At 43.9% G+C, this 25,000-nt stretch overlaps 1 protein-coding gene across 1 annotated transcript in view; it reads left to right on the forward strand.

Annotated features, from left to right (window-relative positions):
- The window catches only part of camta2 (calmodulin binding transcription activator 2), a 44,479-nt gene that overhangs the window by 13,572 nt on the left and 5,907 nt on the right, over window positions 1-25,000 (forward strand). The window contains exons 15-18 of the mRNA XM_044342442.1: window positions 17,437-17,630; window positions 23,179-23,378; window positions 24,229-24,307; window positions 24,673-24,946. Coding sequence (XP_044198377.1) covers window positions 17,437-17,630; window positions 23,179-23,378; window positions 24,229-24,307; window positions 24,673-24,946 — 747 coding nt within the window. The remainder of the gene's footprint in view (window positions 1-17,436; window positions 17,631-23,178; window positions 23,379-24,228; window positions 24,308-24,672; window positions 24,947-25,000) is intronic.

A 25,000-nucleotide genomic window follows, 5' to 3' on the forward strand; every position in this document is an offset into this window, starting at 1 on the left:
CCCACAAGGTCAGAAAAACAAGAAGACACTCTCTGGATAGAGAAAGCCTTCAGGTGTTTATTGATTAACTGATCAGTCAAACAACAGACAATGAATCTGCAGCTGCTTAGATAATCAATTAAATGTTTTGAGTCAATTTATGAGAAGAAAATATTAATTCTCTGATTGCAGCCTCTTAAATGAGACAAAACAAGTCAGCTTGGACTTTTGGAAACATTGATTTCCACCATTTTCTGACATTTTATGAACCAAACAATTAATCGATTAATCAAGAAAATAAGTTTTAGTTGTAGCCTTAAAACACACTGATTAAAGATTCACGTCTTGTTAATTTGACCCTTTTCCGTCTCTGTAGAGAGAGACGCCTGGTTACTGAGGACGTGTCAACTCAGTGTTTTTACTTGGTGAAGCATTAACTGTGTAACTTTTAACAGAGTTTTGACTGTTCAGCTGCTTGATATCCTGTTCACGTGACTCAGTCCAATTTTATCGTCCAATCTGACACACGTGTAGACCACCTGTACACGGCTGTTAGCCAGCTGGCTAGCCTGCCTGCAGGTAACAGTAACGTGTGGATGTGTTGACCTGTCTCTGTAGCCAAACTTTTCATTAACTCATTTGATTTTTGTGCATTTAAAGTGTCCTTGTGTTACGAGAAAGGAGCTTAAATTATTATTATTATTGTTCTCTCCACACTCACTGAGCTCGGTGTCTCAGGATCCGCTGGTTCATGTTCTACCTGTCAGGGAGATATTTTAGAGTATCTTGGAGGGGAGAAGTGTCCAAACCGCACTGGGGTTCCTCAAGGATCAGTGCTCGGTCCCCTTCTCTTGGTGCAATAATCCGCTCCCATGGTTTCTCGCACCGTTGCTATGCTGACGACACCCAGCTCTACCTGTCATTCCCACCGGAAGACCACAAAGTCTCGGCTCGGATCTCGTCACGCCTTGCCGATATGTCAGCATGGATGAAAGAACGCCACCTTCATCTCAACGTCTCTAAGACCGAGCTCCTCGTCATCCCAGCCAGTCCTCCCATAGTATCCAGCTGGAATTAACCCAACTCATGCCCACAAAGTCTGACCGGAACTTGGGTGTCATGATCGATGACCAGCTAACCTTTAAGGTTCACGTGGCCTCAGTCGCTCGGTCGTGTTGGTTTGTCCTGAACAACATCAGGAAGATCAGACCCTTCCTGTCTGAGCTTGCAGCACAACTCCTGGTTCAGGCTCTCGTTATATCACTATTTGACTACTGCAGCTCCTTATTGGCAGGCCTCCCTGCATGTACGTTCAAACCTCTGCAGATGATCCAGAACAAGGCGCCGCGTCTGGTCTTCAATCAGCCCAAAACAGCACATCACCCCGCTGTTGATATCCCTCCACTGGCTCCCAGTTGCTGCCCGCGTCAAATTCAAAACCCTGACGCTCGCTTACAAAACAGCAACTAAAACAGCTCCCGCGGGAGGGAGTGTAGACCTGAACTCCATCATTCAGGTCTACTCTCCCTCCCGCCCACTACGCTCTGCCAATGAAAGGCGCCTGGTACCACAACAGGACCCTAAATCACCAGCTAGACTCTTCTCCTCTGTAGTTCCCCGGTGGTGGAACGAGTTACCAAACTCTGTTCGATCTGCAGAGTCCCTCTCAGTCTTTAAGAAAAGACTAAAGACCAGCTCTGCACCTGATGGACTGAGGGGGGGGGGGATCTGCTTCCATGTAGTCTATGCGTTCCCTCGGTGCACCGTCTGTTGGCATCTACGTCCTATCAGACTCAGACTCAGCTTTATGGCTCTTCCTTGTGTTGTAGATCCTGCTTGTGTTGTATCAGCTCTCAGATGTACGTCTCTTTGGGTAAAAGTATCAGCTAAATGAAATTGTACATTTTACAGTATTAACTTTGAGTCCTCATGGTTCTCATGTTCAGAAAATACATTAAACATTATAATAGTTGTTCCTGTGATACGCAGGAAGCTTTTTATCCAAGAAAGTCATTATATATGACTCTTCACTGGCAGCAGTCCTTGCTTGTGATTTTATACAATTCCTGCAATTTCACTGCAGAAAGAGACATAAAACATCACAACATTTGAGAAAAGCTGCATTTTTGGTTGCAATAATTTGGTTGTGTCCACTCAGTCTGTTCTTGGTCAATGTTCTTCTCAGTTTTCTATCAGACGCTGTGGTCAGGTAGGTCGTCACTGTGTCTCTCTGTTTAGGGTTACGTTCTGTCCAGTCATCTCTGTATTTTTATTTCTCTTTCATCATAATTTGATTTGGTCTGATTTTCTGAGTGTCCTGAAGCTGAGGTGGTCCTGGTGTAAAGACCTGAGACCTCTCTCTCTCTCTGAGGGTGATTTAATCTGACAGATGTGCCATAATATGATCTACGGCACCATGTTCAAAGCAGGAAATAAAAAAAAGGGCAGTTCTTTGAGTACACAGTGGAGGAATGAGTCCAGGAAGAGATTTAGTTTGCAGGCTCAGCGAGAGAACTTCCTCCCGTCATTCCTTCCTTTGTTGACATGCTTAAAGATTTTGGACTTGTGCACGTTCTGGTTCTTCTGGTAACAGAAACCGCCTCCACCGCCTCGCTTCTGCAACTTTTCACCTTTACTGCTGTGGACGTTGAGATCAACATATGGCGGGACTTTGAAGCCAAAGTCAAAGACAGCGCCACCACGGGGAGGTTGAGGGTGTAGATCTGTTTGGGAGTCGTAAGCCCTCACGTATGACTTGTAGGCCTCTTGTGCTGACTTGTGGAGGTAGTAGTTCTTTTCAAACTCGCTCAGTGGGACCTTGGCCTGTTTGAGGAAGCGCAGGAAGTCGAGCTCCTCTGGCCGGAGGATCAGCAGTGCGTGACCTTTGCCAGTCCTCCCATAGTATCCAGCTGGAATTAACCCAACTCATGCCCACAAAGTCTGACCGGAACTTTGGTGTCATGATCGATGACCAGCTAATCTTTAAGGTTCACGTGGCCTCAGTCGCTCGGTTGTGTCGGTTTGTCCTGTACAACATCAGGAAGATCAGACTCTACCTATCTGATCTTGTTCAGTGGGACCTCGGCCTGTTTGAGGAAGCGCAGGAAGTCGAGCTCCTCTGGCTGGAGGATCAGCAGTGCGTGGCCTTTGCCATTGATGCCTTGGGCCGTTCCTGGGCGTGAGCTGGAGTTTGTAGATGAGCTCTATGGACGGGATGAGGAAGGCTGAAGTTTTACCACTGCCTGTCTTTGCAGCAGCCAGGAACATCCCTTCCCTCCAACAGTCATGTGATCAAAGCCCATCCTTCTCTCCTCTCAGTGTGCTTTCACTCACCAGATCACCAGAGAGGTAACGGACGGGTCCTCAAAGGCTCCTGTTAAGCCAGATGGTAGTTCAGGTTGATCTTCCTCTCCACCATCTCCCTCTCCAGTTTCTTCGTTGTCGCCGTCATCCTCATCATCTTCTTCATCTGCAGCTTCTTCTGGTTCATCAGAAGGCTGTTCCTTGTCATCTATTGTCTCTTCCTCCTCCTCTTCTTCTTCTTCTTCTTCTTCTTCCACTGTTTTGGTCTTCTTCTCGGCTGGTGATTCAGTGTTGTCAGTGAGCTTTCTTTTCTTCTTCTTCTTTCACTGCGTTTCCTCTGTATTGGCCTTTACGTCCGCCGGCACACCATTCTGCTTCTCCTGCTTCTTCATGGGTCCAGTTTCCGTCTGACAAGCAGCTGCTGGTTCTTCACAGCTCTCGTCTTCCAGCCTGTTTACGGCCTCTTCATCCTCTTCATCCTCCGTTCACGTCTTCTGTAGTTTGCGTTCTTTGTTCTTTTCGTTTCTTTTCTGTATTTTCTTGCGGAGAAGCTTCATCTGCATGTCTGCCATGGTTACAGTGAACTCTCTCTCTATCTCTCCCTATGTCTCTCTCTATGTCTCTCTCTCTCTGTCTCTCTCTCTCTGTCTCTCTCTATCTCTCCCTATGTCTCTCTCTATGTCTCTCTCTCTCTGTCTCTCTCTCTCTGTCTCTCTCTATGTCTCTCTCTATGTCTCTCTATGTCTCTCTCTATGTCTCTCTCTCTGTCTCTCTCTCTCTGTCTCTCTCTCTCTGTCTCTCTCTATGTCTCTCTCTATGTCTCTCTCTATGTCTCTCTCAGTGTCTCTCTCTATGTCTCTCTATGTCTCTCTCTCTGTCTCTCTCTCTGTCTCTCTATGTCTCTCTCTCTGTCTCTCTCTATGTCTCTCTATGTCTCTCTCTCTCTGTCTCTCTCTCTCTGTCTCTCTCTATGTCTCTCTCTATGTCTCTCTCTCTCTGTCTCTCTCTCTCTGTCTCTCTCTATGTCTCTCTATGTCTCTCTCTGTCTCTCTCTCTGTCTCTCTCTATGTCTCTCTATGTCTCTCTCTGTCTCTCTCTATGTCTCTCTCTCTCTGTCTCTCTCTCTGTCTCTCTCTCTCTGTCTCTCTCTATGTCTCTCTATGTCTCTCTATGTCTCTCTCTCTATGTCTCTCTATGTCTCTCTATGTCTCTCTATGTCTCTCTCTATGTCTCTCTATGTCTCTCTCTCTATGTCTCTCTATGTCTCTCTATGTCTCTCTCTATGTCTCTCTATGTCTCTCTATGTCTCTCTCTATGTCTCTCTATGTCTCTCTATGTCTCTCTATGTCTCTCTCTCTATGTCTCTCTATGTCTCTCTATGTCTCTCTATGTCTCTCTCTATGTCTCTCTATGTCTCTCTATGTCTCTCTATGTCTCTCTCTATGTCTCTCTATGTCTCTCTCTCTCTGTCTCTCTCTCTATGTCTCTCTCTATGTCTCTCTCTATGTCTCTATGTCTCTCTCTCTCTGTCTCTCTCTCTCTGTCTCTCTCTATGTCTCTCTCTCTCTGTCTCTCTCTCTCTGTCTCTCTCTCTCTGTCTCTCTCTATCTCTCTCTCTCTCTGTCTCTCTCTATGTCTCTCTATGTCTCTCTCTCTCTGTCTCTCTCTCTCTGTCTCTCTCTATGTCTCTCTCTATGTCTCTCTCTCTCTGTCTCTCTCTCTCTGTCTCTCTCTATGTCTCTCTATGTCTCTCTCTGTCTCTCTCTATGTCTCTCTATGTCTCTCTCTCTATGTCTCTCTATGTCTCTCTATGTCTCTCTATGTCTCTCTCTATGTCTCTCTCTCTATGTCTCTCTCTCTCTGTCTCTCTCTCTATGTCTCTCTCTATGTCTCTCTCTATGTCTCTCTCTATGTCTCTATGTCTCTCTCTCTGTCTCTCTCTCTCTGTCTCTCTCTATCTCTCTCTCTCTCTGTCTCTCTCTATGTCTCTCTCTCTCTGTCTCTCTCTCTCTGTCTCTCTCTATGTCTCTCTCTCTCTGTCTCTCTCTCTGTCTCTCTCTATGTCTCTCTCTATGTCTCTCTCTCTCTGTCTCTCTCTCTCTGTCTCTCTCTCTCTGTCTCTCTCTATCTCTCTCTCTCTCTGTCTCTCTCTATGTCTCTCTCTATGTCTCTCTCTATGTCTCTCTCTCTGTCTCTCTCTCTCTGTCTCTCTCTCTCTGTCTCTCTCTATGTCTCTCTCTATGTCTCTCTCTATGTCTCTCTCTATGTCTCTCTCTCTCTGTCTCTCTCTCTCTGTCTCTCTCTATGTCTCTCTCTCTCTGTCTCTCTCTATGTCTCTCTCTCTCTGTCTCTCTCTCTGTCTCTCTCTCTCTGTCTCTCTCTCTGTCTCTCTCTCTCTGTCTCTCTCTATGTCTCTCTCTCTCTGTCTCTCTCTCTGTCTCTCTCTATGTCTCTCTCTATGTCTCTCTCTCTCTGTCTCTCTCTATGTCTCTCTCTCTCTGTCTCTCTCTCTGTCTCTCTCTCTCTGTCTCTCTCTATCTCTCTCTCTCTATGTCTCTCTCTATGTCTCTCTCTCTATGTCTCTCTCTATGTCTCTCTCTCTATGTCTCTCTCTCTATGTCTCTCTCTCTGTCTCTCTCTCTCTGTCTCTCTCTCTGTCTCTCTCTCTCTGTCTCTCTCTCTGTCTCTCTCTCTCTGTCTCTCTCTCTGTCTCTCTCTCTCTGTCTCTCTCTATGTCTCTCTCTCTATGTCTCTCTCTATGTCTCTCTCTCTCTGTCTCTCTCTATGTCTCTCTCTCTCTGTCTCTCTCTCTGTCTCTCTCTATCTCTCTCTCTCTATGTCTCTCTCTATGTCTCTCTCTCTATGTCTCTCTCTATGTCTCTCTCTCTATGTCTCTCTCTCTATGTCTCTCTCTCTATGTCTCTCTCTCTGTCTCTCTCTCTCTGTCTCTCTCTCTGTCTCTCTCTCTCTGTCTCTCTCTCTGTCTCTCTCTCTCTGTCTCTCTCTATGTCTCTCTCTCTCTGTCTCTCTCTATGTCTCTCTCTATGTCTCTCTCTCTATGTCTCTCTCTCTATGTCTCTCTCTATGTCTCTCTCTATGTCTCTCTCTCTCTGTCTCTCTCTCTGTCTCTCTCTCTCTGTCTCTCTCTCTGTCTCTCTCTCTCTGTCTCTCTCTATGTCTCTCTCTCTCTGTCTCTCTCTATGTCTCTCTGTCTCTCTCTATGTCTCTCTCTCTCTGTCTCTCTCTCTGTCTCTCTCTCTCTGTCTCTCTCTATCTCTCTCTCTCTATGTCTCTCTCTATGTCTCTCTCTATGTCTCTCTCTATGTCTCTCTCTCTATGTCTCTCTCTCTCTGTCTCTCTCTATGTCTCTCTCTCTCTGTCTCTCTCTATGTCTCTCTCTCTCTGTCTCTCTCTCTGTCTCTCTCTCTCTGTCTCTCTCTATGTCTCTCTCTCTCTGTCTCTCTCTCTGTCTCTCTCTCTATGTCTCTCTCTCTCTGTCTCTCTCTATGTCTCTCTCTATGTCTCTCTCTCTCTGTCTCTCTCTATGTCTCTCTCTATGTCTCTCTCTCTCTGTCTCTCTCTATGTCTCTCTCTATGTCTCTCTCTCTCTGTCTCTCTCTATGTCTCTCTCTCTATGTCTCTCTCTCTCTGTCTCTCTCTCTGTCTCTCTCTATGTCTCTCTCTATGTCTCTCTCTCTCTGTCTCTCTCTATGTCTCTCTCTCTCTGTCTCTCTCTCTGTCTCTCTCTCTCTGTCTCTCTCTATCTCTCTCTCTCTATGTCTCTCTCTATGTCTCTCTCTCTCTGTCTCTCTCTCTCTGTCTCTCTCTATCTCTCTCTCTCTCTGTCTCTCTCTATGTCTCTCTCTCTGTCTCTCTATGTCTCTCTCTCTCTGTCTCTCTCTATGTCTCTCTCTCTCTGTCTCTCTCTATGTCTCTCTCTCTATGTCTCTCTCTCTCTGTCTCTCTCTCTCTGTCTCTCTCTATGTCTCTCTCTATGTCTCTCTCTATGTCTCTCTCTCTCTGTCTCTCTCTATGTCTCTCTCTCTCTGTCTCTCTCTATGTCTCTCTCTCTATGTCTCTCTCTCTCTGTCTCTCTCTATGTCTCTCTCTATGTCTCTCTCTCTATGTCTCTCTCTCTCTGTCTCTCTCTCTGTCTCTCTCTCTCTGTCTCTCTCTATCTCTCTCTCTCTATGTCTCTCTCTATGTCTCTCTCTCTCTGTCTCTCTCTCTCTGTCTCTCTCTATCTCTCTCTCTCTCTGTCTCTCTCTATGTCTCTCTCTCTCTGTCTCTCTCTCTCTGTCTCTCTCTATGTCTCTCTCTCTATGTCTCTCTCTCTCTGTCTCTCTCTCTGTCTCTCTCTATGTCTCTCTATGTTTCTCTCAGTGTCTCTCTCTCTGTCTCTCTCTCTCTGTCTCTCTCTATGTCTCTCTCTCTCTGTCTCTCTCTATGTCTCTCTCTATGTCTCTCTCTCTCTGTCTCTCTCTATGTCTCTCTCTCTATGTCTCTCTCTCTCTGTCTCTCTCTATGTCTCTCTCTATGTCTCTCTCTCTCTGTCTCTCTCCCTATGTCTCTCTCTCTGTCTCTCTATGTCTCTCTCAGTGTCTCTCTCTATGTCTCTCTCTCTCTGTCTCTCTCTATGTCTCTCTATGTCTCTCTCTCTCTGTCTCTCTCTATGTCTCTCTCTATGTCTCTCTCTCTCTGTCTCTCTCTATGTCTCTCTCTCTCTGTCTCTCTCCCTATGTCTCTCTATGTCTCTCTCTATGTCTCTCTCCCTATGTCTCTCTCTATGTCTCTCTCTCTATGTCTCTCTCTATGTCTCTCTCCCTATGTCTCTCTCTATGTCTCTCTCTATGTCTCTCTCTATGTCTCTCTCTCTATGTCTCTCTCTATGTCTCTCTCTATGTCTCTCTCCCTATGTCTCTCTCTATGTCTCTCTCCCTATGTCTCTCTCTATGTCTCTCTCTATGTCTCTCTCTATGTCTCTCTCTATGTCTCTCTCTGTCTCTCCCTATGTCTCTCTCTATGTCTCTCTCTATGTCTCTCTCTATGTCTCTCTCTATGTCTCTCCCTATGTCTCTCTCTGTCTCTCCCTATGTCTCTCTCTCTATGTCTCTCTCCCTATGTCTCTCTATGTCTCTCTCTATGTCTCTCTCTATGTCTCTCCCTATGTCTCTCTCTATGTCTCTCTCCCTATGTCTCTCTCTATGTCTCTCTCTATGTCTCTCTCTCTCTGTCTCTCTCTATGTCTCTCCCTATGTCTCTCTCTATGTCTCTCTCCCTATGTCTCTCTCTATGTCTCTCCCTATGTCTCTCCCTATGTCTCTCTCTATGTCTCTCTCCCTATGTCTCTCTCTATGTCTCTCTCTATGTCTCTCCCTATGTCTCTCTCTCTGTCTCTCTCTATGTCTCTCTCTCTCTGTCTCTCTCTATGTCTCTCTCTCTCTGTCTCTCTCTCTATGTCTCTCCCTATGTCTCTCTCTATGTCTCTCCCTATGTCTCTCCCTATGTCTCTCTCTATGTCTCTCTCCCTATGTCTCTCTCTATGTCTCTCTCTATGTCTCTCCCTATGTCTCTCCCTATGTCTCTCCCTATGTCTCTCTCTATGTCTCTCTCCCTATGTCTCTCTCTATGTCTCTCTCTATGTCTCTCCCTATGTCTCTCTCTCTGTCTCTCTCTATGTCTCTCTCTCTCTGTCTCTCTCTATGTCTCTCTCTCTCTGTCTCTCTCTCTATGTCTCTCCCTATGTCTCTCTCTATGTCTCTCCCTATGTCTCTCTCTATGTCTCTCTCCCTATGTCTCTCTCTATGTCTCTCTCTATGTCTCTCTCTCTCTGTCTCTCTCTATGTCTCTCCCTATGTCTCTCTCTATGTCTCTCTCCCTATGTCTCTCTCTATGTCTCTCCCTATGTCTCTCCCTATGTCTCTCTCTATGTCTCTCTCCCTATGTCTCTCTCTATGTCTCTCTCTATGTCTCTCCCTATGTCTCTCTCTCTGTCTCTCTCTATGTCTCTCTCTCTCTGTCTCTCTCTATGTCTCTCTCTCTCTGTCTCTCTCTCTATGTCTCTCCCTATGTCTCTCTCTATGTCTCTCCCTATGTCTCTCTCTATGTCTCTCTCCCTATGTCTCTCTCTATGTCTCTCTCTATGTCTCTCTCTATGTCTCTCTCTATGTCTCTCTCTATGTCTCTCCCTATGTCTCTCTCTATGTCTCTCCCTATGTCTCTCTCTATGTCTCTCTCTGTCTCTCCCTATGTCTCTCTCTCTATGTCTCTCTCTATGTCTCTCTCTATGTCTCTCTCTATGTCTCTCTCTATGTCTCTCTCTATGTCTCTCTCTATGTCTCTCCCTATGTCTCTCTCTATGTCTCTCTCTGTCTCTCCCTATGTCTCTCTCTCTATGTCTCTCTCTATGTCTCTCCCTATGTCTCTCTCTATGTCTCTCTCTATGTCTCTCCCTATGTCTCTCCCTATGTCTCTCCCTATGTCTCTCCCTATGTCTCTCTCTATGTCTCTCTCTATGTCTCTCCCTATGTCTCTCTCTATGTCTCTCTCTATGTCTCTCTCTATGTCTCTCTCTATGTCTCTCCCTATGTCTCTCCCTATGTCTCTCTCTATGTCTCTCCCTATGTCTCTCTCTATGTCTCTCCCTATGTCTCTCTCTATGTCTCTCTCTGTCTCTCCCTATGTCTCTCTCTCTATGTCTCTCTCTATGTCTCTCCCTATGTCTCTCTCTATGTCTCTCTCTATGTCTCTCTCTATGTCTCTCTCTATGTCTCTCCCTATGTCTCTCCCTATGTCTCTCTCTATGTCTCTCCCTATGTCTCTCTCTATGTCTCTCCCTATGTCTCTCTCTATGTCTCTCTCTGTCTCTCCCTATGTCTCTCTCTCTATGTCTCTCTCCCTATGTCTCTCTATGTCTCTCTCTATGTCTCTCTCCCTATGTCTCTCTCCCTATGTCTCTCTCCCTATGTCTCTCTCTATGTCTCTCTCTATGTCTCTCTCTCTCTATGTCTCTCTATGTCTCTCTCTCTCTCTCTCTCTCTCTCCCTATGTCTCTCTCTATGTCTCTCTATGTCTCTCTCTCTCTATGTCTCTCTATGTCTCTCTCTCTCTCTCTCTCTCTCTCTCTATGTCTCTCTCTATGTCTCTCTATGTCTCTCTCTATGTCTCTCTCTCTATGTCTCTCTCTCTCTGTCTCTCTCCCTATGTCTCTCTATGTCTCTCTCTCTCTCTCTCTCTCTCTCTCTCTCAGTCTCTCTCTCAGTGATTGATGTGGTCGAGCTGTTTTCCACTGTCATCACTTGAAAACACTCACTCAGCGTCATCAGCTCTCGCTGCTATTTCTGACTGTGACTGAAGCAGTTTGAACCTCAGACAGACAGGAGGTGTGTTTCCATACACCTGTTTTTATTCACGTTTTCAACTCGCACTCACACACGAAAATTAAAGAAAAACAGTTTTATAATAAATAACTTTCAACTAATCAATTAATCGACTACTCATTGCAGCTCCAGTGAACACTTTAAACACTGGAGGATTTACAGAGGATTATAAACTTTTAATCTTTAAACCTCGAGTCTGTTCAGTGACGTCTGTGTTTGTTTCTGACGCTCAGTGAGCTGCTGAACTCACGACACTTTCACAATCCAATAGATAAAACGATTGATCCTTCACTACAGTAAAAGTACATAAGTATTATGAGCTTGATGTAGTTAAAGTATTGCAGTAAAAGTACATAAGTATTATGAGCTTGATGTAGTTAAAGTATTGCAGTAAAAGTACATAAGTATTATGAGCTTGATGTAGTTAAAGTATTGCAGTAAAAGTACATAAGTATTATGAGCTTGATGTAGTTAAAGTATTGCAGTAAAAGTACATAAGTATTATGAGCTTGATGTAGTTAAAGTATTGCAGTAAAAGTACATAAGTATTATGAGCTTGATGTAGTTAAAGTATTGCAGTAAAAGTACATAAGTATTATGAGCTTGATGTAGTTAAAGTATTGCAGTAAAAGTACATAAGTATTATGAGCTTGATGTAGTTAAAGTATTGCAGTAAAAGTACATAAGTATTATGAGCTTGATGTAGTTAAAGTATTGCAGTAAAAGTACATAAGTATTATGAGCTTGATGTAGTTAAAGTATTGCAGTAAAAGTACATAAGTATTATGAGCTTGATGTAGTTAAAGTATTGCAGTAAAAGTACATAAGTATTATGAGCTTGATGTAGTTAAAGTATTGCAGTAAAAGTACATAAGTATTATGAGCTTGATGTAGTTAAAGTATTGCAGTAAAAGTACATAAGTATTATGAGCTTGATGTAGTTAAAGTATTGCAGTAAAAGTACATAAGTATTATGAGCTTGATGTAGTTAAAGTATTGCAGTAAAAGTAGTGGTTTGGTCCCTCTGACTGATATATTATTATATATGACATCATTAGATTATTAATAGTGAAGCATCAGTGTTAGAGCAGCATGTTACTGTTGTAGCTGCTGGAGGTGGAGCTAGTTTACACTACTTTATATACAGTTAGCTAGTTTAGTCCAGTGGTTCCCAACCTAGGGGTCGGGCCCCTCCAAAGGGTCAGCAGATAAATCTGAGGGGTGGTGAGATGATTAATGGGAGAGGAAAGAAGAAAAAACAAAGTTCTGATACACAAATCTGTTTTCAGTTTTTGGACTTTTTCTCTAATCTTTGATTTTTGCTGAAATATTGGATCATTTGAACATTTATTGAAATGAAAGCATGTGAGAAGTTTAGAGGGAAAAATCACTATTTGGTGGAGCTGTTAACAACTCATAGACATGTGAAATGTGACCCCGACTACACACTGCTTTTTGTAAGACGTCAAAAGTCAAAAAGGTTGGAAACCACTGGTTTCATCTTTAACAATGTGTTGTATTTTAAAAGCTTGTTATATTATCCATTGTGTCAAATCTGCATCTGAAAAGTAACTAAAGCTGTCAAATAAATGTAGTGGAGTAGAAAGTACAATATTTCCCTCTGAAATGTAGAAAGTAGCATCACATGGAAATACTCAAGTAAAGTACAAGTACCTCTAAACTGTACTTCAGTAAATGTATTTAGTTGCTTTCAGCGCTGAAAGTTTCTCAGACAGCAGGAAGCAGAATGAATGAAGACGCTTGTGAGCTTACATGGAGGCTGGTTGGGTTTTAGGCTCAAAGCCAAGAATGTCTCAGTCAGATGAGCCCCCCCCGGTGTCTCCACCTTCCTCCCCCCTCCCTCTCTGTGGATTTCCCACGATGCCTTGCTGCAGTCTCTCTGTTTAACTTGTTGATCCCCGCTCGGTCTCTCAGTCTGCTCCAGCTTCCTGAGTGTGTTAAATCTCAGCCTGTCCCTCATCAGCTTGTCGTCACTGCACATTTAAAGATCGTGTGTGTGTGTGTGTGTGTGTGTGTGTGTGTGTTATCTTATCCTGTGACATCATAACCTACCCATAATGCTCCTCACCTGTGCTCACACACTCTGACACTGGGAGGGAGGGAGGGATGGTTTCTGGACAAAGAGACAGACAGAAGATGGACGAAACGCAGCGAGACGACACAGACGGTAGGACCAACTGTAGTTGTTGTCACGGTTACAGAGCTGCTCAGTCACCACGGCAACTGAGAGACTGCAGAGATAACAGAGTTCATATTTATTTATCAAAGTGCTGAAAGTGAAAATGTCAGACTTAAACTCAAAGATAAAAGTAAAAATAAAAACTCTCAAGTAAAAGACAGTTGATAAGTGATTGATCAGGATCAATAACGCGTTACAGCTACACACATTTTACTCTTATATATTTATATTTGAAGATTTGATCTGATCTTACATCACTTTTTTATATTTATCAAACAAGAATAAATCTGCAATCACTTTCTGATCGTCTTTATTGATCTGCTCAGGCAGTGTGGAACTAGATTCTCCTGATTATATGATGAACAGCTGTTATTTCATCCATATTTATATATTCATGCGTTTCAGAATATTTTTACTCTTCAGTTCGTTCTGACAGGTTTGATAAATACAAGCTCTGATCTTTACGTTTTGGACAAACTGGTACCGATCAAAGTTCACTCATCACGTTAATCGTCAATAAATAAAAAATCTAAAATCTCAAATTATTCAACTCAGAACAACCAGATTCTCCATCGATGATCTTTGAGGAAATCAATCGTAACAGTTAAATTATAAGAGCTTAAAACCAGAGCGGTGTCCTGAGTGAGTAACTGTAGACTTAAACTGATCCTGGTCGACTGAACAGTCTTCAACCAATCGAATGGTCGATGGGGGGAAAAGTGACGTTCACGTAATATAAACAAGCCAAGTTAGCCCTCCGAGCTAATGCGTGCTAACTACTTAGCAGGTGATACTATGGCGATGTTTAGTGTTGGCAACATTTTTACAGACACTAGATATATCAAACAAAAGCCAGAGATTATATTGTTTTAAGCTGCGGCAGCTCTCCTGCCCCCGTCCCCTCGCCGGCTACGTTAGTATGAATTAATGTTATATAAATACTGCGAGCAGCATCGGGGGCTTATCAATATCTCAGGATTGATCAGTCAGGAACTGGTATCAATTTAGTATTGGTTCTTGATACCCATCCCTGTTCACCAGCTGCTGCTCTGCTCGAGTTGTGTCAGAAATAATCTGCACCTACGTCTTTGGATTAAAGGAATAGATGCATCCAGGTCAGAGGTGGACAGGAACTAACTGGAACCAACCAATCTGACTCTCAGTAGATAGATAGATAATCTGACTCTCAGTAGATAGATGGATAATCTGACTCTCAGTAGATAGATGGATAATCTGACTCTCAGTAGATAGATGGATAATCTGACTCTCAGTAGAGAGATAATCTGACTCTCAATAGATAGATAATCTGACTCTCAGTAGATAGATAGATAATCTGACTCTCAGTAGATAGATAGATAATCTGACTCTCAGTAGATAGATAGATAATCTGACTCTCAGTAGATAGATAGATAATCTGACTCTCAGTAGATAGATAGATAATCTGACTCAGTAGATAGATGGATAATCTGACTCTCAGTAGATAGATAGATAATCTGACTCTCAATAGATAGATAGATAATCTGACTCTCAATAGATAGATAGATAATCTGACTCTCAGTAGATAGATAGATAATCTGACTCTCAGTAGATAGATAGATAATCTGACTCTCAGTAGAGAGATAATCTGACTCTCAGTAGAGAGATAATCTGACTCTCAGTAGAGAGATAATCTGACTCTCAGTAGATAGATAGATAATCTGACTCTCAGTAGATAGATAATCTGATTCTCAGTAGATAGATAATCTGACTCTCAGTAGATAGATAGATAATCTGACTCTCAGTAGATAGATAATCTGATTCTCAGTAGGTAGATAATCTGACTCAGTAGGTAGATAATCTGACTGTCAGTAGGTAGATAATCTGACTCCCAGTAGATAGATAATCTGACTCTCAGTAGATAGATAGATAATCTGACTCTCAGTAGATAGATAGATAATCTGACTCTCAGTAGAGAGATAATCTGACTCTCAGTAGAGAGATAATCTGACTCTCAGTAGAGAGATAATCTGACTCTCAGTAGATAGATAGATAATCTGACTCTCAGTAGATAGATGGATAATCTGACTCCCAGTAGATAGATAATCTGACTCTCAATAGATAGATAGATAATCTGACTCCCAGTAGATAGATAGATAATCTGACTCCCAGTAGATAGATAATCTGACTCTCAATAGATAGATAGATAATCTGACTCTCAGTAGGTAGATAATCTGACTGTCAGTAGATAGATAATCTGACTCTCAGTAGGTAGATAATCTGTCAGTAGATAGATAATCTGACTCTCAGAAGATAGATAATTTGACTGTCAGTAGATAGATAATCTGACTCTCAGTAGGTAGATAATCTGACTCCCAGTAGAGAGATAATCTGAATCCCAGTAGGTAGATGGATAATCTGACTGTCAGTAGATAGTAGGTGCCTTGAGATGACTTCTGTTGTGATATGGCGCTATATAAATAAAAATTGATTGATTGATTGAATTGATTGATAGATAATCTGACTGTCAGTAGGTAGATGGATAATCTGACTCTCAGTAGATAGATAATCTGACTCTCAGTAGATAGATAATCTGACTCTCAGTAGATAGATAGATAATCTGACTCTCAGTAGATAGATAATCTGATTCTCAGTAGGTAGATAATCTGACTCAGTAGGTAGATAATCTGACTGTCAGTAGGTAGATAATCTGACTCCCAGTAGATAGATAATCTGACTCTCAATAGATAGATAGATAATCTGACTCAGTAGGTAGATAATCTGACTGTCAGTAGGTAGATAATCTGACTGTCAGTAGGTAGATAATCTGACTCAGTAGGTAGATAATCTGACTGTCAGTAGGTAGATAATCTGACTCTCAGTAGGTAGATAATCTGACTCAGTAGAGAGATAATCTGACTGTCAGTAGGTAGATAATCTGACTGTCAGTAGGTAGATAATCTGACTCTCAGTAGGTAGATAATCTGACTCAGTAGAGAGATAATCTGACTGTCAGTAGATTATATCACTATAGTAAAGTACTGCAGACTGATAATCAGTTTCTGCTTCATTTTTCAGACTTTTCTCTAAACACGTCGTTTTTGCTTGAACACACTGTGTTAGATTTCGTAATTTAGACGTAGTCTGGATCTTCCAGCTGTTGGAGTTGGAGTTGCATTCTGGGTAATGTAGGCGGCAGGTGTTGACAAAGAAGAAGAAGAATATGTGGAATGAAACAGACGATATCTCTGGTTCTGCTGCGTGTTCATCATGATGTTACTGGATGAATGCGGGGAGCCCTGTGTGTGTGTGTGTGTGTGTGTGTGTGTGTGTGTGTGTGTGTGTGTGTGTGTGTGTGTATGCAGGTCACAGTGTATCAGGCTATATTAGGGACTCTGCTTTTATTTCCTTCACACACACTCTGACTGTGCCAGGCAGCATCATGTGGCGGCAGCACGATTGAAGTCGGTCGAGATAGTTTCCATCTGAGACTCTGTGTGTGTGTGTGTGTGTGTGTGTGTGTGTGTGTGTGTGTGTGTGTGTGTGTGTGTGTTAAAGAGGCTCTCCTAAAACTGGTATTTAAGAGCTGAGTTTTCTGTCTGCCTCCTGGTTAGAGCTGTCGACACACTCTGACCTTGCTGAGGTTTTTTTTTTTTTTTCCGAGGGTTTAGGTCATCGCAACTTCCTCTCGTTTGATTGACAGCTGCTCCTCATCTCTTTAAGCTCCCCTGATGATGTCATAATGACATCATCGGAAAGTCTGCATCACAAACTGGAGGCTGTTTACCTGCAGGGAGGTTTCTCATGAAAAAAAAAAAACGCCATCCAGCAGCTGCATTGTGGGAAATGTAGGATCCCGTCTGCACGTTAATCGTTTCTCACTCGTGCAGCTACTTTCTGTAAGAGACCGACTCACCGGAGTGTTTGTGCTAACACAGTCTGTCTGTTGTATCTGTAATGTTTTACATCTTACAGACACTTCCTGCTGTGTTTGTGTCGTTGGATGCAGATGAAGGTCAGTTTATTTAACCGACAGCAGCAGCGACGCTTCTTCTTGTTTGCTGTGTTGTTTTTTTTTCCTGCAGACGTTTCCATGCGACGTCTTTCTGTCTGTCTGGCAGCGTTCTTCCTCTCGGCTCCGGTGCACGTCAACAGAGAAACGTTTGACTTCTGTTTTCTATTTCTACTGTTTCATTATCCGTCTTCTGTCGGTATGAAACGGTTACAGGACGCGGTCGGAGCGTCTGAACTCTGCGTCGCTTGTTTAAAGCGTCAGAGACCGAACAGGAAACACGTTACCTGCTACTCACAACATCATCAGAAAAACTATGACTTTCAGCTGTTTCAGAGGTCATAGAGGTCATAGAGGACTTGACCTTTAGTATGTGTTTAAGGGTTAACAGAGATCTCCTGGTGTTTGTAGTTTTTCTCAGTTCCTGTCCTTTCTGAGCATCGTTTGGTCTGAAGTCGAGTCGTCTCTCGCCTCAGAAAACACAAATGTTTCATGTTTTCTCCGACGAGGAGATGAAAAAACAAGCCGTCGGCGCGTGAGGAGGTGAGGAGGTCTCACTCTGAGTGTTTTTTCTGTTGCGTCTGCAGATAACCAGTTCAGGATGTCCATTCTGGAGCGTCTGGAGCAGATGGAGCGCAGGATGGCGGAGATGGCCGCCCGCGACGTCAACCAGCAGCAGCAACAACATCATCATCATCAGCATCATCAGCATCAGCATCAGCAGCACGGCAGCCAGCTGGCCACGCCCCCTCCGCCGAGCCTACCTGAGGACCACGAACAGGTGAGTCGGCCGAAGGAAGCCAGACTCTCACTATATTGTTCTCTTCAAAATAAAACGCCGTCGATTTACACGACAGCTGGACTGTAAAATGTTCATATAAATGTGTTTTTTCATCTAAATAACTGCCCTGTTGCTCTTTATCGACATATAAAACAATTACAGAATGATGGTTCATCTCCCGGTTCGCAGAAGAAAAGCAGCTTTCAACGTCCTGTTTGACTTTGTGAAAACCAAGAATTCAGCTTTTTACCTGTAAACTAGTTTTCATGATAATAACAATAAAACTACAAGATTATTTTCAAACTTTAACTACAAGAAAGAGACAGAAAGACTAGTGAAGGTTAAAGTTCAAATATCAAATATCTGTATAGATAATATATAGATAACATATAGAGATAGAGGTCAGTGTTATAATGTTCTCTGCTTTAGTCCAGAACCAAGAGAATATGATTGGAATCACTGTTGATAATCTGGCTCTCAGTTTTGTTCCCATAATGAATAAAATAAATCTGCTTTTCTCTTTGGTGTCCATTGATCAACCTGATGTGATCGGATCAGCTGATTGGTAGAGACGCTGACGACATTATAGCCATAAAATTTAGGTTTAATCACCATGAACGGTGGATTTGGGCCGACATGAGGCGTCCATGAAAGATCAATAAAGTTCACACAGCTCCGGAGGTTTTCCTGTCCCGTCCTGTTCCGTCCAGTCCACTCCCGTCCCCTCCAGTCCCGTCCCCTCCAGTCCACTCCCGTCCAGTCCCGTCCCGTCCCCTCCAGTCCTGTCCCGTCCCGTCCCCTCCAGTCCTGTCCCGTCCAGTCCAGTCCTGTCCCGTCCAGTCCAGTCCACTCCCATCCAGTCCAGTCCCGTCCCGTCCCGTCCCCTCCAGTCCTGTCCCGTCCAGTCCAGTCCTGTCCCGTCCAGTCCAGTCCTGTCCCGTCCAGTCCAGTCCACTCCCGTCCAGTCCAGTCCACTCCCGTCCAGTCCAGTCCACTCCCGTCCAGTCCAGTCCAGTCCCGTTCTGTCCCGTTCTGTCCCGTCCCATTCCGTCCCGTCCCGTCTCGTCCCGTCCTGTCCTGGACGTGAACCTGAACAAAGTCGTTTGTTGGGCCGATCGTTGGGGAAACAGGTGAAGAAGAACAAATCAACCTGAATGGAAAATCCCTGTAAAACATGTGTGCAGTTTGACCTCTGCTGATCCTCCCCGCCGCTCTCCCTCTGATGTCACGGGGAATTTGGCAGATCGAGTCCTGGAGTTAAAATAGACTCAATGTGACAGAGAGAGACGTGACCTTAACTAAACAATCACAGCTACAACATGTCATGTTGCTGTGAGACGCCTCAATGTCTCATTTCAAACCTTTACAACTGTATCTGATCATATTACAGTGAAGATCTGCTCCTTAAATCCACGTCACTGACTCTGGTCATTACAACAATCCCATAATTGACCCGTCGCTAAGCCCCACCCCCCTTAGTTACCAATGTCAACCTGTTAATCCACACGTGCAGTTTATAACTTTTGGTGGTGCTTTTTAGCAGCAGATTTACCATCAAAATTCTCGGTAATGTTTGAATCGTTGGACGTAACGCCACGTTCTCAGTACAGCAGGGAAAAAAGACATGTAGAAAATATTTTGGTCCTTTATTTTAATGATTGATTGGCTATAACTGTTACTGCTGCAGTGGAAATCAAGAGTGTTTATATTTGTTCTGAGTGAAAAAGGGAACCAGGAGACATGATATTGTTTTAAACAGGGATGAGGGAGCTTATTTTAATAATAGAATAGAATATGTCTTTATTGTCCACCAGGGTGGAAAATTCTCACCAAGACATGAAGCAGTCATTAAAACACATTACAACACATTACATGTCTGCAGAGTTCAGAATACTCTGTAGCTCTGTAGTGCCTCCCAGAGCTCTCTGCCAGCAGACTCCTGGTCTTCTTCCTTTCAGTAAACAGCTGAATCAGATCTACAGTTGAAGTCAAGCACACCAGGTAGGAGGAGTTAAAACAGTTTAGTGCACTAGTTGTGAAATCTGCTGACTAACATTGAGGCTGCTGAGGAGATAAAGATGCTGTGCGTTTCTCAGGGTAGTAGAAGAAGAACAGTGTCACACTCAGTCAGTGTCATGGGAGGATCATCCAGATCAGGTCTTTGTCGTTGCAACAGCAGTGACACAACATGAGCAGGGTAACCGGGGTAACCAGGGTAAGCCAGTTAGCATACATCCATGAGCTACAGCTAAGTGCTGCGCTGCCAAAACATCCCAGGTGGAACTCGGCCAAAGAACGAACTCTGACTGTTCCAGATAGAAAGACGTGACGTAAGATGACATGGCAGAACTGCTGGAGCTAAGAACAAACATTCCCTGGAGGTTAGTGTAAAGGAGCCCTCTCAAGGACCCCCGGTGGTCTCTAGATCCCAGTTTGGGAAGCATTCTTCTAAACAACTCGATAACCACATTACAAAATGGATCAAATCAATACATATAGACCCCATAGACACATAGATACCAAATCAGTACCAGCATTTAGTGATCAGTAGTATCAACACCTCGCTCTGTAACTCAGTGTTATTACTCTGATACAGCTGGACTGGGTTTGTCATCAGGTACTGGGAGCAGTGGAGCTTCAGTGGTGATGGCGGTATGGTGACATCACTACTATATACTGTAGTGTCACACAGTTCACTGATGACTTATTCTGAGTCTCCTTGTCATACACACACACACTGACTATCTCCATGCTACTGGTGAACAGCTTCCTCCCCAGAACAACGGTGTGGAAGTTAGACTCCGGCGCCGTGATTAAATCCACCAGCAGTCAGTCAGCTAAAAGAAACAAAGCTCAAGTGAAAACCACAGCTATACTTCCTGTTTCCATCCCCCCAGAGCATTATGGGGACTGTAGTTCCACATCTGAGAGGATGATCATCCCCGCATCGACAAGACATGATATTGTTTTAGAAGTCAAATGTGCAGCAGGTCCGATGTGTCGTGTTGCAGCAGCATAACAACAGCTGCAGGCTGGTTTCAGCGGGTGACTGACAGCTGATAACAGGAAGAGTTTCCATGTTTATATTTCCTTTGCTGTTTGATCACAGACGGGCCGCTCTCTCTCTCTCTCTCGCTCTCTCTCTCTCTCTCTGCTGTCAGTCATTTTTAGCCTCACTTGTCCATGTGCGTCACAGAGGGAGCGAGGGAGCCAGGGGTGAGGGGGTGGGGGGTCACATACCAGGGAGAGCCACAGGGAAAAACTGGAGGAGGGGGGGAGTTATGAATGTAATGTTTCCTACCAGCTGGAGGGGAGGGAGGGAGGGGGTGCTGACAGGTGAGACAGAGTGACGATGACACAATTCAACAAGTATCAGAAACTGATCAACTTATGACAGTTCTGATGATCGATTATGTGTTAAGTCATTCAAATCTGGTGATTTCTGTTACCGGGTGAAAGAATTGGACAACAAAGAAGAAGGAAGGCAATAATTAATCAATATGTTAATCAAAAATCATGAGTTGCAGTGAGCTCCTCTGTGACCATCTGATTGGTCCAAAATATCAGAGGATCGTAACTTTGAGAGAAAAGTCGTAACATTTTGAGTGAAAAGTCGTAACGTTTTGAGTGAAAAGTCGTAACTTTTTGAGAGGAAAGTCGTAACGTTTTGAGAGGAAAGTCGTAACGTTTTGAGAGAAAAGTCGAAACTTTTTGAGTAAAAAGTCGTAACTTTTTGAGTAAAAAGTCGTAACGTTTTGAGAGGAAAGTCGTAACGTTTTGAGAGGAAAGTCGTAACGTTTTGAGAGGAAAGTCGTAACGTTTTGAGAGAAAAGTCGAAACTTTTTGAGAGGAAAGTCGTAACGTTTTGAGAGGAAAGTCGTAACGTTTTGAGAGAAAAGTCGAAACTTTTTGAGAGGAAAGTCGTAACATTTTGAGTGAAAAGTCGTAACGTTTTGAGTGAAAAGTCGTAACTTTTTGAGAGGAAAGTCGTAACGTTTTGAGTGAAAAGTCGTAACGTTTTGAGAGGAAAGTCGTAACGTTTTGAGAGGAAAGTCGTAACGTTTTGAGAGAAAAGTCGTAACGTTTTGAGAGGAAAGTCGTAACGTTTTGAGAGGAAAGTCGTAACGTTTTGAGAGAAAAGTCGTAACGTTTTGAGAGAAAAGTCGAAACTTTTTGAGTGAAAAGTCGTAACTTTTTGAGTAAAAAGTCGTAACGTTTTGAGAGGAAAGTCGTAACGTTTTGAGAGGAAAGTCGTAACGTTTTGAGAGGAAAGTCGTAACGTTTTGAGAGGAAAGTCGTAACTTTTTGAGAGGAAAGTCGTAACGTTTTGAGAGGAAAGTCGTAACGTTTTGAGAGGAAAGTCGTAACGTTTTGAGAGGAAAGTCGTAACGTTTTGAGAGGAAAGTCGTAACGTTTTGAGAGGAAAGTCGTAACGTTTTGAGAGAAAAGTCGAAACTTTTTGAGTGAAAAGTCGTAACTTTTTGAGTAAAAAGTCGTAACTTTTTGAGAGGAAAGTCGTAACGTTTTGAGAGGAAAGTCGTAACGTTTTGAGAGGAAAGTCGTAACGTTTTGAGAGAAAAGTCGAAACTTTTTGAGTGAAAAGTCGTAACTTTTTGAGTAAAAAGTCGTAACTTTTTGAGAGGAAAGTCGTAACGTTTTGAGAGGAAAGTCGTAACGTTTTGAGAGGAAAGTCGTAACGTTTTGAGAGGAAAGTCGTAACGTTTTGAGAGAAAAGTCGAAACTTTTTGAGTGAAAAGTCGTAACTTTTTGAGTAAAAAGTCGTAACGTTTTGAGAGGAAAGTCGTAACGTTTTGAGAGGAAAGTCGTAACGTTTTGAGAGGAAAGTCGTAACGTTTTGAGAGGAAAGTCGTAACTTTTTGAGAGGAAAGTCGTAACGTTTTGAGAGGAAAGTCGTAACGTTTTGAGAGGAAAGTCGTAACGTTTTGAGAGGAAAGTCGTAACTTTTTGAGAGGAAAGTCGTAACGTTTTGAGAGGAAAGTCGTAACGTTTTGAGAGAAAAGTCGAAACTTTTTGAGTGAAAAGTCGTAACTTTTTGAGTGAAAAGTCGTAACTTTTTGAGTAAAAAGTCGTAACTTTTTGAGAGGAAAGTCGTAACTTTTTGAGAGGAAAGTCGTAACGTTTTGAGAGGAAAGTCGTAACGTTTTGAGAGGAAAGTCGTAACTTTTTGAGAGGAAAGTCGTAACGTTTTGAGTGAAAAGTCGTAACGTTTTGAGAGGAAAGTCGTAACGTTTTGAGAGGAAAGTCGTAACGTTTTGAGTGAAAAGTCGTAACGTTTTGAGTGAAAAGTCGTTTGTTTTTTATATATTTATGGGGCAGTTTATTGCGTATTTGGACGGCGACAGTTAAGAGATGACAGGAAACGAGAGGAGAGAGAGACGGAGAATGGTCCGCTGCTGGAATCCAACTGCTGACATGTTGACATGGCGACGTTTTAACCAGCAGACTGCTGTTCTTAACTGTGTGTGTCTCTGTGTGTGCGTGCGTGTGTCTGTGTGTGTGTGTGTGTGTCTGTGTGTCTGTGTGTCAGTCCTCACAGTGGTTCGAGAGGAGGATTGTGGGAGTGTGTGAGCGCATGATGAGAGGAGGTCGATGGAGTGGAGGAGGAGGAGGAGGAGGAGGAGGAGGAGAGAGGCTTCATCACTCCGTCCGTCACCGTGGGATGACACTGCTGCACCTGGCTGCTGCACAAGGATACACACACCTGATACACACTCTGATCCACTGGAGGTACACACACACACACACACACACACACACACACCTGATACACACTCTGATCCACTGGAGGTACACACACACACACACACACCTGATACACACTCTGATCCACTGGAGGTACACACACACACACACACACACCTGATACACACTCTGATCCACTGGAGGTACACACACACACACACCTGATACACACTCTGATCCACTGGAGGTACACACATACACACACACACCTGATACACACTCTGATCCACTGGAGGTACACACACACACACACACACACACACACCTGATACACACTCTGATCCACTGGAGGTACACACACACACACACACCTGATACACACTCTGATCCACTGGAGGTACACACACACACACACACACACCTGATACACACTCTGATCCACTGGAGGTACACACACACACACACACACACACACCTGATACACACTCTGATCCACTGGAGGTACACACACACACACACACCTGATACACACTCTGATCCACTGGAGGTACACACACACACACACACACACCTGATACACACTCTGATCCACTGGAGGTACACACACACACACACACACACACACACACACACACACCTGATACACACTCTGATCCACTGGAGGTACACACACACACACACACACACACACACCTGATACACACTCTGATCCACTGGAGGTACACACACACACACACACACACACCTGATACACACTCTGATCCACTGGAGGTACACACACACACACACACACACACACACCTGATACACACTCTGATCCACTGGAGGTACACACACACACACACACACACACACACACACACCTGATTGATCTATTGATGTGTGTTTGTTGCAGGACTGTGAACAGCGACAGTTTGGATCTTGAACAGGAAGTTGATCCTCTGAATGTCGACCACTTCTCCTGCACCCCGCTGGTACAACACACACACACACACACACACACACACACACACACACAGTTATATGATCTGCTCTTTGATTGGCTGTCAGCTGATCAAACATCGTTAAGCTGAACAGTTAAACTGCTGTTTGAAATGAGAGCTCAGAGTTGATTCGCTTGCTGGTAACCATAGCAACAAGGAACATTCATACTTCAAAATAAGAGATTCCCGGTGTCTGATTGGCTGACAGCAGCCAATTAAAGTCACACATGTAGACACACCTTTAACAGCTGACAGCCAATCAGAGAGCAGGGTTGTCTGAGGTCATGCACAGTTAGCGTGTTTCTGGCGTGTTTCTGGCGTGTTTCTTCACCTTCTCGTGTGTGTGTGTGCTCCAGATGTGGGCGTGTGCTCTGGGCCACCAGAGGGCAGCAGAGCTTCTGTACGGCTGGAACAGTCTGGCTCTGGGGATCCCTGATTCGCTGGGCCGCCTGCCGCTCGCCGTGGCTCGCTCTCGAGGACACACCCGCCTCGCCACGGCACTGGAGGAGCTGCACACACACACGCACATGACGCCGAGAGACACACACACGCCTCCGGCAGACACGCACACACCGGCCACGCCGCAGCCACAGCTGCCCCTGTCTCCGCTGTCCACCAGCCCCGACACAGGTAACACACACACACACACACACCTGCTGCTGATCAGCTGATCATAGTGAAAGT

The sequence above is a fragment of the Thunnus albacares genome, chromosome 22, assembly GCF_914725855.1.
Source record: "Thunnus albacares chromosome 22, fThuAlb1.1, whole genome shotgun sequence".
In the NCBI taxonomy this organism is placed as follows: domain Eukaryota; kingdom Metazoa; phylum Chordata; class Actinopteri; order Scombriformes; family Scombridae; genus Thunnus; species Thunnus albacares.